The sequence below is a fragment of the Alligator sinensis genome, unplaced genomic scaffold (assembly GCF_000455745.1).
Source record: "Alligator sinensis unplaced genomic scaffold, ASM45574v1 scaffold1145_1, whole genome shotgun sequence".
Taxonomy (NCBI): Eukaryota; Metazoa; Chordata; order Crocodylia; family Alligatoridae; genus Alligator; species Alligator sinensis.
The window spans coordinates 259,419-274,523 of NW_005843166.1; the positions used below are offsets into that span (position 1 = coordinate 259,419).

Sequence of the window (15,105 nt, forward strand, 5' to 3'; positions counted from 1 at the left end):
CGAGCACGTGCGGAGCCTGTCGAGGGCCAGCGGGCAGCCCCTTGGAGGAGCGGGGCGGCCAAGCTCCGCCGCGTGCCCCTGACACCCCAGTCCCAGTGGACAGATGCTGTGGGGGGAGGGGGAGGCTTGGCGCTGCTGTCTCCATCAGCGCCCTGCTCTCCCGGGACCCCGGCGGGGATCAGGTTTCGTTTCCAAATCCCACCCGTCACCCCACCCACTAGCAAAGCCCCGGGGCAGCCCCTTGGAGGAGCGGGGCGGCCAAGCTCCGCCGCGTGCCCCTGACACCCCAGTCCCAGTGGACAGATGCTGTGGGGGGAGGGGGAGGCTTGGCGCTGCTGTCTCCATCAGCGCCCTGCTCTCCCGGGACCCCGGCGGGGATCAGGTTTCGTTTCCAAATCCCACCCGTCACCCCACCCACTAGCAAAGCCCCGTCCCGGGCAGCTCTTCCTCCACCTCCTGTTCCCCCGCCTGCGGCACAGGGGCAGGTAGTCAGCAAGGAAAGGGGGCCCAGCAGCACGGGAGCTTTGGAAGAGACTAGGCAAAGGGTACTGGAGATGAATCCGTAACTACGGAATTCAGTCGATTCCCTCCATCGCTTTTCCAGGACACTTGTAATTGGAGCGTCTTACAAAACGCTGTACTGAGCGCACACCTTGCCACCAAGGCCCCTTACAAAAGATCTCCAGCGTCATCTCTCACAAGCAGAAAGAAAAGCCACAAAGGGGGTCAAGGGAGAGGATGGGGAGCTTGGGGCCTTTGTAACAGACTGATATACAGGCAGTCCCCGACTTCCAACATTTCGAGTTTATAAATGTACACGCGTTTCAACTTTCTGACATCGGTTTCAACTTTACAATGCTCGATCTGACGCAACGCCACACCAGCAAACGAGTTCGCTGCGTCGCCCGTGTCCCTGGAGAACATCTGTCCAAACTTGCTTGGACACTTTCTATAAGAAAGCAGACAAGACTCCTGAGAAGACTCCAGCCAAGAACCCGTCAAAAAGTCCAACCAAGAGCCCTTCAGAAAGTCTAGCAAAGTCACCTCAAAGAAGTCCTTCCAAGTCAGTATGATTGCTATTTACAAAATAAATGCGTTAATAGAGCTATATTATTCATCTATAATTGATTGAGTACAAAATTCTGGGTTATTTTTGGTGAAAATAGGGCATCAGGCCTCGGTTCAGGAACCAATCCCCATTTATTACATTGTTTCCTATGGGAAAAATGGTTCCGAGTTACAATGTTTCGACTTAAGATGCAGTTTTCAGGAACCGATTGTCTCATAAGTCCGAGGCCTGCCTGTACATCATACAACACGCATGAGCATTACATGCCTTGGGGAGTCCATTCCTTTCCAGTTCCTCAGCTTCTCAATTCATGTTGCTTGGAGAAGCACACACAAACTTCACATGCTTTCAGCTCTGAGGATGAAAATAGCTGCATCTCCTCTTAGGAGTTGGTCAATGCTACATACTGATCCTCCAGCAGACGACCTGCAGCTACCATGCCACTGGCTAAAGGTCCAGAAGTTTCTCATCAGGTAGAGGTGATGGCACATGGGGTGAGAAGGCCACATGGCCTGCAGTCCCTCTATGTTTTCCTTTGCCCCAGTGGGCTCAATTCCGTGTTGATGTGGGGATGTGAAAAATTCACCTCATGTCAGGAAAGCTGAATGTGTCAGGTTTTTTCATTTCTTCTCAGCATGCCGGTCATTGCCAGTTAAATCTGACTCTGTACTTAGATTTCAGAGGCGCTGTCCGTTGGCAACAATTTTTCTGGTTTCTTATCTTCAAGATCCATTTCTAGCAGATCTGCTTGGAATACTTCCATTTCAATGGCTATGGAGAGGCTCTCGAGAAACACAGTCCTATCTGTCCCACTGAAGTCTGCCTGTAGCATTTCCTCTTCGTTCTCCTCTGGGGGCTGAGAGATCTTGCAAGCAGTCTCTCTAGCTTCGTTGGGCTCAGGGATGAGGGTCCTTTGTACATCTTCATATCTCAAGCTCCCAGTGATTAAAAAGGCACTAGAGTTGCTTTTGATCTGCCCATCCACATCCCCATGATTCTTGAATGCCTGCTGGGCATTTTTGGCTGTTTCCAGATTTATTGCAGGAGGCATCTCTGGAGTGTAGGATTCTTCATGGATCATTTCATCACTGTGCACTTGCAGCTGTTGTGAGCGAGTTGCATTTCCCGTTCCTTTCACAGGAAATGGGCACAGATGGGTCATTTGTCCATTACAAACTTCTCCCTTGCTGGATTCACCTTTGTCTACTATCTTTGTGCCCATTTCCCAACCACACTGATTTTTTCCTGCTCTGCCTCTCTCCCATTGAATTGATGCCACATGACTTGTTGCTGTTCCATGTAATTTTCCATCTGTTAAATTTCCATCTTCTCTACTTGCTTCTCTGGCCAAATCTGTAACCTGCACTGAAGTGGACTCAAGCCAATTGGTGTCCCAAGGTTTGCCAGACTGTGCAGTTTGTGATGCTGGGCGGTTCCTGGCTGAGGGTGTACTTCCACCCACAGGGCAATCACCACATTCCGTGCAGAGATCTAGGTCCTGCACTAATCCTTCATATATTTGTTTTTTCTCAGAAGTGCCATTCTTACTACTCTGTCCTACATCTTTATTCCAAGCTAGATTACATGCTGAACCTTCAGTATGCCTCTGACCTCCCTGATCTACTTTCCCCCATTCCTCTTGCAAGTTCTCTGCTACACATTTGTCTGCAAAACATTCCTTTGTGAAGTCTGGTTCTTGTGGGTTTTTGGTGCCTGTAGAAGAGGTCCTTGACTTGTCATGATGTTTGTTTTTATTCAGGTTGTCCATCTTGGCATTGTTTTCACTCTGCATGTCTGGGCCAAAGACCTGGTTTCTCCAATTCCTGTTGTCAGGCGACACACACAAAGATTTTTCTTCTGTACAGAGAGCCTCTGTGGAAACCTGTAGGCAGATCTGGCCTTCATATTTTGGAGCATTTGCAACCCAAGCACAGCCTCCTTCATAGTTCCATTCTGTCACATCTAACACAGTTTCTCTGATGTGAGAGGGGATAAGGGTCACAATGTCTGATGGAGCACTACCACCTTCAACTCCTGTCCTCATTTCAGAGGCCGCATCCCGCTGCAGGTTGTCCACACTGTCCGGAACACAGGAGAAGCTGTCACTGTAAAGATTGTGTCTGTTCTGGCTGGAGGCTTTTTTCAGGGCTGAAACAAGGAACAGTAAAAAGTGAAATACCAAATCTTCCTCCACTCTCTATCTTTGCTCCCACTCCACTGCATACAACCCTGTATGTGGCTCCTTGTCCTGTACACATGCCTACATGATATTTTGTTTATCCTGTATGATGGAGCTTGAGTACTCGCTGCTCAACATTTTCTTTTCTAACAGGGAAGCTAGGCTGTCACATGGCACAGCCACAGCAGGCTCATCCTTCACAAAAGCAGATTTTAAGAGACTTAAAATGGTCTTTGGGGCTGGTTTGTTCAGAGGAGCCAATGCAAGCAGATGGGCCAGAGACTTGGCTCTAAAACGAGCACATTAATGATGCAGCTTTAGCATAAAGGCTCTTCTATTTAATGTTAAAAACACAAAAGTAACTAATATGCAGCCTTCCAATGACATCATGGCTGTAAAATGGGATTTATTTCCACACTAGCCAGTGAGAAGTTTTGTTGCTCCAGGCAACAGGAGAGAAAAAAAGAGTGAAGATTGGCAGAAGTACGATATTTCAACACTGGAATCCTGGAACTAACCACAAACAACATCTGGAAAATGTTTTGAATCGGAAAACATGAAACTCACTATGTAATGTCTTTTTAAAAAATAGCCATACTGCAGAAAGAATATTACAGATTAGCTTCTGTAAACATTTTTAGTTAGTATAATCTATCCTCTCTGTAGCAGAGAGTAAAGCACCAAACAGGGCTGAGTTTGGTCTGTTACAGAATGTTAAGGTGAAATCCATTTCCTTACCTTTGCTGACTGCCTCCATCAATATAGCCAGAACCATTTCTTCATAAATATTTTCCACGTTTATGATGTCACTGAAGTCAGCAAACACGTAACTTTCATACTTGGGCAGCTCCTACCGAAGCAGGTAGGAAAAAGGGAAGTCAGCCAGTGTCAGTAACAGATACATGTCAGAGAGACAGTCAGGGCCACTCTTTGGTCAGACAGCACCTGAGTTGAGCCAAAATATGGCATTCCCCACTGTTTTGGAAGATAAATGTTTGCATTTAATTCTGATGATACTCTGTAATTTCTGTAACTTAACTTGATTATCCAGTCACTAATGCTGGCCCTACATATATAACATGCCATGCTTATTTACAACCTTCACAAGGATGGTGGAGATTTCATGGTTAGCAATCAAAATGGGAGGTATTTACATGAGACAGTTCAGACTCCACAGAAGTCAGGAGGGATAACTGAGCTAGGCTCAAGGCTCCTTGTACAAGGCATTGGATCAGACTGGTGGTGAAGGTAAAGGTTAAAAATGTTGGGGAAATTACCACTAGCCCATACGTGTTATAGAATCATAGAAAATTAGGGGTGGAAGGGACCTCAGGAGGTCATCTAGTCCAACCCTTTACTCAAGGCAGGACCATCCCCAATGAGATCATTCCAGCCAAAGTTTTGTCAAGTCAGACCTTAAAAACCTCCAAGGATGGAGATTCCACCACCCCTCTAGGTAACCCATTCCAGTGCTTTACCACCCTCCTAGTGAAAAAGTTTTTCCTAATATCCAACCTAAACTTCTCTTGCTGCAACTTGAGACCATTGCTTCTTGTGTCATCTCCCACCACTGAGAGCAGTCCAGGTCCATCCTCTTTGGACCCCCCCTTCAGGTAATTGAAGGCTGCTATCAAAGCCCCCTTCAGTCTTCTTTTCTGCAGACTAAATAAGCCCAGTTCCCTCAGCTTTTCCTCACAAGTCATGTGCCCCAGACCCTGAACTATTTTCATTGCGCTTCACTGGACTCTCTCCAACTTGTCCATGCCCTTCCTATAGTGGGGGGCAAAACTGGACACAATACGCCAGATGTTATTATATGAAATGAGTGGATTCCCATCCATTTAGACAGAGTTTTGGCACTAAGGACCTGGTACAGTTGTTTAAAGCCTCCTCTCTCTTCAATCCTGCCCACCAGTGTGGCTGTAAAGCTGGAGAGAGAGATGCTACTGGGAAGAGAATTCTCTTGTCAGCCTACTGAAATCTACTGGGCTTGGAAAGACTTTCTGAAGAACAGAATAGAATCCACTTGTATTAGCACCATCAGGTGACAGCTGAGGTCTGGGCCCCTTTCACCCTCTTTCAGATTCAGGCTCACCAATTTACACTGGGGCTCCAGGCTCTTCAGTAGAAAGGGAAGAAAGATCTGAAGCAGCCACTCCTGAGCAAACTGCTTCCGCATAGAGCTGCTGTCGTAATCAAATTTCTAAAAGGCAAGCACAACCACATTTAAGAAGGAATCTGTGCAGCAGTGAGGTGCTTTCTTCAGAACATTGCTGTATCTGTTTCACCTGGGACAGCTCAGGGACTGTGATACACGGGGAGCATAGCAATCAAGGGTTCAAGTGCAGCAGAAGTGCTGTGATAATCTGAGCGTAGAATCATAGAAAGAGGTATCTCCAGAGGTCATCTAATCCAACGCCCTGCTCAAAGCAGGATGCTCCCTATCCAAACCACCCCATACAAGTCCTTGTCTAACCTATTCATAAAACTAAACAACAACCCTTCTGCATAACAATAAGGCATATGATCCAAAGACACCAAGAGGTACCCTAACCTGCCAGAAGCAAAGCAGGGGGATAAGGGCTGTCAGTGTCCCTCAACTGCAAAATTTGTTAGAAGACAGTTGAGAGATCCCAAGAAAAGACAATCCCAAGCAACATCTTCTGGAAACTTACCTTTAGCACCCGACCCTTGACCTTTTCCAGAACCTGAGTGATCTGGTTGCGGTTATTTGCCATGCTCAGGTGTTGCTCTGAAAGTTGCTGGAATGTATGGATCGAATTCTGCATCAGCTACAAAAGCAAGTCAGTTAAATGAGTAGCAGATCCAGGATATTCAGTCCTGTAGTCAAAGCTCATTTCCACCTCTCCCTGCCTTCTGGGCAGCCCAGCCTGTTTTCTCAGCAATCTCTTTGAATCATGCAGATGCCCAGGGGAACAAAGACACCATGAAAATATAGCTAAAAATTGACCATTTCTGAGACAGACATACAGGGAGTACCTGAACAGCTCTCTCCCCCTACTTCACTATGAATGGCATGCTGGCCTCTCCCAATTCTGTCCTCTCAGTTTCATCATTTACCTGCTGCATGAGGTTCTGAGCTCCGAGGACCAAACTTGTCATGCTGTAGAAGTTAAATCTCTCCTTCAATCCCTGCAGGCTGTCTTTATAGAGTTCTGCCTTCTCGTAACAGAGATACATGAATCCAGGGTTCTGGGATATTTTTCCAAGTGTGAGAAACTGTATCAGAGCAGTGGAGAATTAGTTAAGTTGTGTACAGTGCCCATAGTGATCTAGGTCTATAGTGATCTATGTAACTGCTAATTATTGTTATTATATGGGAAATGGTCAGGATTAAGCAGTTATTCACTCCAAACCACTACAAAAAGGATGTCAAGTCTGACCCTTCTCTTTGGAGCCGACTTTTGCTCACAGTATGTGCCCCAAAGCAATTCATGAACAGGTAGAACCCCCCCGCAATCTTTGAGAGAAGTTCAGATAAATTTTTCTCTAAAGCTGCTTCCCTTTATTAGGCTACATCTGTGGTGTTGGAGTAAGAGTCAAACCATGATGTAGCACCAACTGGATCACAGGAGCACACTGACTTCGCAGTTCAGAATATAAGCTTTCACAAGCAGTCAGAAAGAGCATAATGCAATTGGGAGAATACACCTGAAGCTTCCTGAGCTGGCTACTGCTGGAGGCAGCATGCAGAAGTAGGTGGTCTATTTGCATTCCTGTGCCAGTTAGACAGGTGGAACTCAGCTTCTATTCTCAGTGTAGAGAGTAGAGTGTTTGGTGCTGTGCAGGGGATGAAGAGAAAGCAGGCCCTCCTTTCACCAGCTTCATGTTAGGGACATTTTCTTTCAGATTCAGATCTGGCCACCAAGCCCAGACAACTCCCATGGACTCTACCTGAGGCTGCCCTTGAGGACCATCCAGAAGATGCAGCTGGTGCAGAACACAGCAGCCCACCTTCTGATGGGGGGTGGTTTCGCCAGGAGCACAGTACAGAGTCTGCACTTTTCAGAGGCAATTCAAAGGTGTTGGTTTTGATTTTTAAAGCTCTAAATGGCTGGGCTCCTACATATCTAAGGGACCGTCTTGTCGCTTACATTCCATCACAATCCCTAAAATCATCTGAGAGCAACTTCCTGCAAGGTAGTACCATGTGTTCACCGAGCTTGTTTGGTGAAAACACATAGGAAGCCACACTCAGTAGCTACTCTTCAAGCTTTTGAACTCTCTCCCTCTTGTGGCCCATCAGAGCCCAGGCCTGAATATCTTCTGGAAATGATACAAGACCCTCTTATTTGGGCAGACTTTTGTCAGGCTGGTTAAGTTTTGGGGCACTGTTTAGGGAGTCTGTTTAATATTTATTTTAATATTTTTTCTGTTTTTATAAATTATCATATTTTATTCTGAGCTGCCGTGAGGGCAGCATATAAATCAAATAAAATCACCCATATCATACCTCCTTCTGCAAGGCAGAGGTCGAGGAGCTCTGGACAACTGCGATCATCTCGTCAACTCTGTCCACAAAGCGTGAACGTACCATATCAAATCCTTGGCTGATCGGATGCATGAGCTCCTCCATCACACAATCCAAGTCAGGTTCCACTTCCTGCCGACAGCAGGACTCTGCTGGGCTCTGCACCACAGCTGCCAAAAATCAAAATCCCTAAGTTTGTCCTAAAGAACTAGAATGGAATCCATACTGATCTGGATTCACTAAGCTAAAGCACAAGACTACAGAGCACACATCACAATATGATCTAAACAAACACTGAAATGAGGATTCATGTGGCAATGTTCAAACCAACTCTTCATAACAAATGCATTCCTACTCCAACTGCAATACAGCACAATTCTTAGAATTTCAAATAGAATTGAGAAAGTTAAAATGCCAAAGCAAAGACTACACTTTCACAGAATAAACACTACATGCCCTGGGTCTTTGCCCACTTTTCCTTCAACCTTGGAGTTTTCTGGATATCTGATCCTTTAAAGTCAGCATTTGATCCAGGTCAGGGCGAATCTTCTTCTCTAGCTGAATATGGAGTTTCTCTTGCTCCTTCTGAAAATCCAGGAATTCACTAGAAATCTGGCTGAGGACCAGCATGTAGACTTCCTCCAGGAACTGACCAGCCAAGTGGGGACCAGATGAAGAAAGAGAGAGATAAGAATAGGGGAAAAGTTAGAGTCTTCTTACAAGCCATATGCAGTGATCAGGGGAACTATCTGGTGGTGCTGTTGTATGCAAGTTTATTGTTGGGTCACTGTGCTCACTGCTAACTAGCCCGTTTTCTTCCCCCTATATATGGTAATACTTGAGTTTGTTGGCTCTGGATTAGTCAAGTCAGTCCCACCTGGCCCAACTCAAAGGTCAACATAATCACTTCTTGGGACATCATCTTTTTCATCCACATGAAGCCATAAGCAGCAGATCACATGGCTATCACCTTCCAAATATTCTGGTTTACTTTTGCAGAATACATTACAGCAAAGGCAACAGTTTTATAGGCATTATGAAAGGCAGACAGATTGTGGGGTGGGCAGTGGAACAGATCTTTGCTCCGAGGCAAAAAATTTAAGCTTTATATATAAATTCTGCATGGTCTCCCCAGTCATAGTCTCCAAAAAATTAAATGAGGCAGTATTCCAGTATCAGAGGTGAGTATTGCCCCATGGACTTACTTGACACCAGGTCTGTCTCCTCCTGTTTTCTGACCCTCTGAGATTTGGGAGGACCTGCAACTGTAGTACTGGCAACAAATCCTCCACCAACACATTACTGAGAATCTAAACCCAAAAAAAGGGGTCATCTTAGACAAGCTATTTGCATGGTGCATACAACAGATCTTTGGTCTTGGAATTCTCAGTACTAAACAAACCTCTGGTTCTGTTCCCAGGAGAAGATCCCCAACTTTGTAGCTACCTTTTCCTTGCCTGTAAAACCGCACAGCTTCCAAGAACGCTTCAACCTCCACATTGTCCCTCCTCTGTAAAACTGAATCCCAAACACCAGTTAATTTCAGTATTGTTTAGCTCAAATCAGTTAGAAAAAAACATGATAAACTTTGTGCATTCAGATCTAGCTATGTATTAAAAAAAAAAAGTCTCTCAAATCTTGGAGCTTCCCATCAGCACCTAGCGCTTACTTGTTCAGAAACCCAGTATTCAGAGGTCTCTAAAATGTCATGTTATTCATAGATAAACCTTCAGCAAAAGGACTTCACTGTGTTTTTGATGATCCTCGTGTCACTAGAACTCCTCTCTCTGCACCTGAGGCAACATCTGTAAATGGGGCAGATGCTGCTACTTCCGGGTGTTACCTGTACTGCAATATCGGATCCCATCTTGAAGGGCAGATTTCCAGGTATGCTGGGATTCTGCAGAGTCTGTGCAAAGACAAAGATGCTTTCGGAGCGGGTGGTAGAGGAAGAGCAGAAACTCTGTTGGAGGGTCAGTTAAAGGGTCTTGGTCTTCATGGGAGTAATCACCTTGAAAAGCACCAAAATAGGTAGAAACAGTGACTGTTTGAATTGACTGTTTCTAGAAATAACATGTGATGTTCCCCATAACTCTTAGAGGCCCTGGTATTTCTTACTGAAGGCTGCCACTTTAGTGCCAAGAGGAAATCCTGTCTTCTGCAAGTGACCTGAGACATGCTAGCTAAGGAAGTTAGAGAGGGAATCGTAAATGATTAATACTAGTCAGGATTTGGCCCATAAGTTGTGGCTGAAAAAATACTGCTCAGAAGCTGAATGCAGTAAAGTTCAGCCAAAGAATTGCACAGCTGCTTTAAAGCAAGTCTTTTTTTTTTTAGTTAGCATCTTCTAGAAAATATGTCAAAACTATACATGGCCAAGATTGCTCCTGTACAGCAAGCATTAACACAATCTGTTCTGTTCTGAAAGCGCCTGTTAAAGTCTTACTTCCTTTCCTAATAACTCTTTCCAGACTGGAAATATTCCTTTGCTGTTAGCAATTTTGTGTGTGGACTCTTTATAATAATAATAAAAAAAGCTATCAGCAATTAACATGTTGCTATAACTGCATGTAACTTTAAGGAGTACATTGGCAGTTTCTTTTAGGAGCTGATAGTTTCCCCTGAAAAGAGAACAGAATAAGTTGTCTTAAGTTCCTTTCATTGGCAACATCTCTCTGCAGCTGCTTCTAATTTTATATCACTTCCTTGTAAAAACCTTGTTTCTTCATCTGGCCAAACAAAGCCCTGTGGCCTGCCAACGGTGCTAAATACAGGCATTTTCTAAAGAGAAAAAAAAGGAGACAGAAAATCATTCGGAAGAAGGCAGCGGGTATAAACAGGGAGATCCTGAAAACATAGTGTTTGACCCTCATCAACATAATGTTTCATTTACATTGTGATTTCTAGCTCTAAGCAGCACAGAAGCCGGAGGAGCATTGAGGCCCCTGTTCATGTATAACAAGACTCTTCCGCATGTTGGATTCTTTCTTTTTTTAGATGAAGGAATTACAACATCCTCTAGTCAGACAGCATCCATTGGTCAGATACATAGCCCTTCCTATGGAGAACTGGTATTACTTTTTCATGTAATGCTGAGACAGCTGCAGTCCTGCTTATATATCTCTGATTCACACATACGTGTCTCCAGCAGGAAACATCACAGACTTACCTACAAATCCCTGGCAGAGACTGTTAACCAGTGTGGTGTACTCCCTCCATGTGGTCACCAGCAAGTACCCAGACAGAGTAGTGGATTCTCTGGGCTCACAGCCCTTCCCCCAAGCCTGATAAAGCAGACAAACAAGTGAGCCTTCAGTGAGGGTTCAAGGACAAAATTCTTCCCACAAACTGTGATATTAGGTTTTTGGGGCCTGGGTGACAATTGCAAACTACTTAAGAACAGAAGGAGCACGTTTACCTCTTTACTATCAAAGCACTCCAGCCTGCAATCTCCCAACAGGATGAAATAATTTTCCTTCCACTTGTGGGAGTCCCCGTGATACTGGGTCAGGAATCCCTCATGTAGAAGACTGTTAGGTGGCTTCCAGAGCTGGGAACACACAAGACAGGAAAAAACAGTGAAAGTACAGATTTTTGGGAGAGGTATTAAGCTGTTCTTGGTTGTGCGGCACCCAGCACAATGTCTCCCAGACCTGAACATGAACTACGGCAATGATAATAATTGTAGTATCAGCTATCGTCAATGAGGCAACTGAACAAGGACATCTAGTGGCAGGACAACAAGGCTTACAACATGGAAACCAGCAGCTCCTATCCCCATGTTGTGGTCATTGAGGTTCATATCCTCACACTTGTCTTATGAGACAGCACATACAGATGCATGCCAGAGATTAATGACACTGCAGTCCTTACAGTACTGAAAGATGCTAGAAAGTACAGGAGCACCCAGGGAGAAGCCAGCAGTTCAAGTGACTCTAGCAGAAAAAAATCCTTCTGTAGTGTACCTGATAAAATTGTACCTCTCTTGTGATTTCTCTGCTCCCACAAGTCAGTGAGAGGGGTGTGTGCAGAGGGAACATACAGGTACAAACTGCCCTTCTCAGCACATACACCCATAGGTACGCTCTATGCATATGGCTCAGCCATTACAACGGATCCTAAAATGCCTTTGAACACTCAGTGCCAGGGTATAAAAGACAAAGCAGTCCCTTCCTGTTCAAATCAGTAATCCGGACCCCCATAGCCAATTACACGGTAAAGGTGCAAAGGACAAGGAAGCAGCCACTGTAGGATTCATCTTATAGCAACTGCTAAAAGGACAGAAATTTCCAGGGGAACACAGCTATGCCTTGTACTCAGGTTTGTAAGGTACTTACTTGACTCTGCAGCAGCTGCAGAGTGGGTTTGCTTTGCGCGTCCAACTCCCTCGAGATCTCTCTCAGAACAGCAGCTGCAAGCTGTCGTTGGTAATAGGGCATGAAGTTCTTCACCATGGCATCTGTGCAACCTGGGAGTGAAGAATAGGGACAGCCAAGTTCTCTAAGCACTTGCTCTCCCAAAGGAGGAGACGCAGGCATCTGTGTCTAATTAACATTGTTCCCCTCATCCAAAAATAGCTTTAGAATTACTAACATAGACCCCAGGGACAGAGGCCACTAAGTTCAGATGCAGAAACACAAGCCCTCGAGGACTGCAGTGTAAGGGTGCCAATCTAGGCCAATGCTGGCTGCACCACAGGACCGTAGGATTGCTACGAAGCTACAGCCAGAGTCTGAGAGTGAAGCAACATGTCTGAGAGGGGGAATTGAAACAGTGCACATAGAGCCAATACTGGGAACCCTCTGCTCGTGTAGGTGAAAGCAATAGTAGAGAGAAGGCCTGGCAAACACTAGGACAGAGCCCACTCTGGGGGTTGCTTGCTGTAGCTGAGGAAGGAACAGCTCCCATTACTGAAGCAAGTCACATAAGCATATCAGTCTGGCCAAACTCAGTACCTCTGCTGAGAAGAACCAAGACTAATTAGCCAGCAACAGCATTAACTGCTTCTGATGCTCAAGGGAGCTCTTTCAGAGCTGTCAGATAGTTCTGCACTGTGCTCCATTAGGTCACACAGATAGCCCACAAGCATACATAGAAGCCAGGGACCCCAGGTCTCCATTTCTTGTTGTATTCCCCGGACCATATTCCCAAATAGCCTGTTTTTGCACAACATGAGAGGGAAATTCAGTCAGTGCAGCATGTGAAAAATGTCTAAGCAAAACATGAGGGAGGGGAGTCTGAATGTCAGAGAGTCTGATGCTATTAAAAGATAAAAGATCCCTGTGTGCCACTGCTTCTCCAAATAAATTCTTTCTCCTGACTAGAAAGAGATGAGAACAAGGGAACAATTTCAGTAACAGCTGCCGAGCTATCGAAATGTCATGCCAGGATTCCTCTGTGAGCTCAGACGAAGCTGACAATGCAGCCACAGTACGGAGCTCTGAAGGTTTCCTGTGGTACGTTCCCTACCCCACTCCCTTTAGTCTGGAGACTCATGAAGAGGCAGAGAAAAATGTGGCTCAAACACAACGAGTGGGGGGAAGTGACAAGCATCTAAAAACAAGGCATTTCCCAGCTCTCTCACACAGGCCCATTCACAGGGAGAGAACCAGAGAACGGCTGGGTTTTTTTTTTCCCCACCAATGTTTGCCTGAGTAGCTCAAAGTCTTTGAGCCACAGGCTGTTTTACTATGGAAGAGAGCAGTAATCAAAGCCTAAATTTGGTTTCGTGTCTCCATCAGAATTCAGAGCCAGCACTGGCAGCTCTCCAGCCATGCACAGCAAGGTTTGAGCTGTGCTCCTATTGACCACTGCAAAATCTGCCAGCTACTGGAAAGGAAGGCAATGCAGCAAGCAATTGCACTACCTTCTGTATGGAGTCTTGGACAGAGCTTAATGGTACCACTGAGGCTGCTTACATGGATGCGACATACTGTGGGATCTGTGGCACAGGCAATGGCTTCAACAGAGATTTCAAAATCTTTTTGCTACAGACACTCTACCAAGCAGCTGTTAAGCAGCTTTGGCAATAGTGACTTCATCTGTAAGACCAGTGGGCTTGATTCTCCATCACCTGACTCTGTTGTTTGTCCCTTCGCAGAGTGAGTGCAAAATGCCACCAGATCAGAATAGTTGTGTTACAACCACTTTGCACAGGTATAAAAGGACAATGCAAGGTGCCAGGTGAGGGGAAGTCAGGTCCAAGGCATCTAATTGATGCAAGTGAGTGAAACCTGCCCCCACTTCCAAGCCCTGGGGGTTGACAGCAATAGTTAGGAGAAAAGAACTTGAGACCACTGTACTAAGGCCCCAAAAATGAACCTAGACAAGGTTTGCACTGAGAAGCAGGTGCTCAGGAGCCACACTTGAGGGTTTGGGAGGCTATTAAGGAAAATAATCAAAGGTTTTTACATCCCTTACAAGATAAAGCCATTGCAACAACTGCACAGAAAAATAAACACTCAAGACTGAATCTTCACTTCAGAGCAGTTCAGACCCCAACTTCACCTCCTTCTGCTCTTCCCACTCCCACCTATGTAACTTTTGGGAAGGACACTCCCCATGTCTTAAACTTCTGGTCTCATTCACCACTTCCCATGAGATAATGGTGCAAGACCAGAAGTCTTGCCAAGGTTCAGTGCAGCTTGCTTGTGACAGCTCACCAGTGTACTGGCTCATTTCCTACAGTGTTAAGTGGAATCCTAATAAAAACTTAAGGACAGCCAAATCCACTCTTATAATGCTCTCTCACTTGTCCTAGATCCCCTGTACATGTATAGCCAGCAATATAACAAATTTTAAAGTGTTTTCACTGCAGTCTCTCTAGTCCTGAGCTTAACAGTGCCTGCTGATTTGCAAATGCACTCCTTCAACAAATACAGTCTAATTAAGTCAGGGACTCAAGAGGACATGCAATCAATCCACTGTGAAACAAGGGCACCTTATCTTCTTATGCTACCTGTTCCAAGTGCTTTTACCATTTTACTTATTTAACCTTGCCAGGCCTCTTGCTGTCTGGTTCCAAGTTAGGCAAGTAACCTATACTTCCTGTTTCCTCCGTGGTGCCAGCTGGTCAATGAGAGGTTTATGGTGGTCAATGGTAGTACGAGATAAACTGTAGATGACTAACAATAGAAGCAGCAACACAGGTCCCACAGGGTACCAAGTCCCAAACCTGTGCTGAAGCTCTTATCTTCCCATTGCTCGGTCTGGCTCACTGGTGAACAGATTCCTGTATACTGGTACTGGTACACTTTGGAGTCCTGACTGATAAAGTGCTAATGAAATGCAAATTAGCATCATTATAAAATATACCATATAGATAAGACATTTCCAATTAGCTGGAATACACACCATAAAAACAAA

The 15,105-nt window shown here is 45.3% G+C and overlaps 1 protein-coding gene across 4 annotated transcripts in view; it reads right to left on the minus strand.

Moving 5' to 3' along the window:
* Window positions 1-1,154: 1,154 nt before the first annotated feature.
* The window catches only part of FAM129C (family with sequence similarity 129 member C), a 17,318-nt gene continuing 3,367 nt past the window's right edge, over window positions 1,155-15,105 (minus strand). For 2 of the 4 annotated variants that reach the window (XM_025194164.1, XM_025194166.1), the window contains exons 2-14: window positions 12,078-12,208; window positions 11,159-11,290; window positions 10,910-11,024; window positions 9,584-9,751; window positions 9,143-9,258; window positions 8,946-9,050; window positions 8,226-8,388; window positions 7,723-7,910; window positions 6,330-6,488; window positions 5,924-6,040; window positions 5,344-5,451; window positions 3,987-4,098; window positions 1,155-3,217 (exon numbers count right to left, since the gene is read on the minus strand). In XM_025194164.1, coding sequence (XP_025049949.1) covers window positions 1,740-3,217; window positions 3,987-4,098; window positions 5,344-5,451; window positions 5,924-6,040; window positions 6,330-6,488; window positions 7,723-7,910; window positions 8,226-8,388; window positions 8,946-9,050; window positions 9,143-9,258; window positions 9,584-9,751; window positions 10,910-11,024; window positions 11,159-11,290; window positions 12,078-12,208 — 3,092 coding nt within the window. In that variant the 3' untranslated portion in view covers window positions 1,155-1,739. Of the gene's footprint in view, window positions 3,218-3,986; window positions 4,099-5,343; window positions 5,452-5,923; window positions 6,041-6,329; window positions 6,489-7,722; window positions 7,911-8,225; window positions 8,389-8,945; window positions 9,051-9,142; window positions 9,259-9,583; window positions 9,752-10,909; window positions 11,025-11,158; window positions 11,291-12,077; window positions 12,308-15,105 lie in introns of those variants that run through there. The other 2 variants (XM_025194163.1, XM_025194165.1) reach the window with 2 other exon arrangements.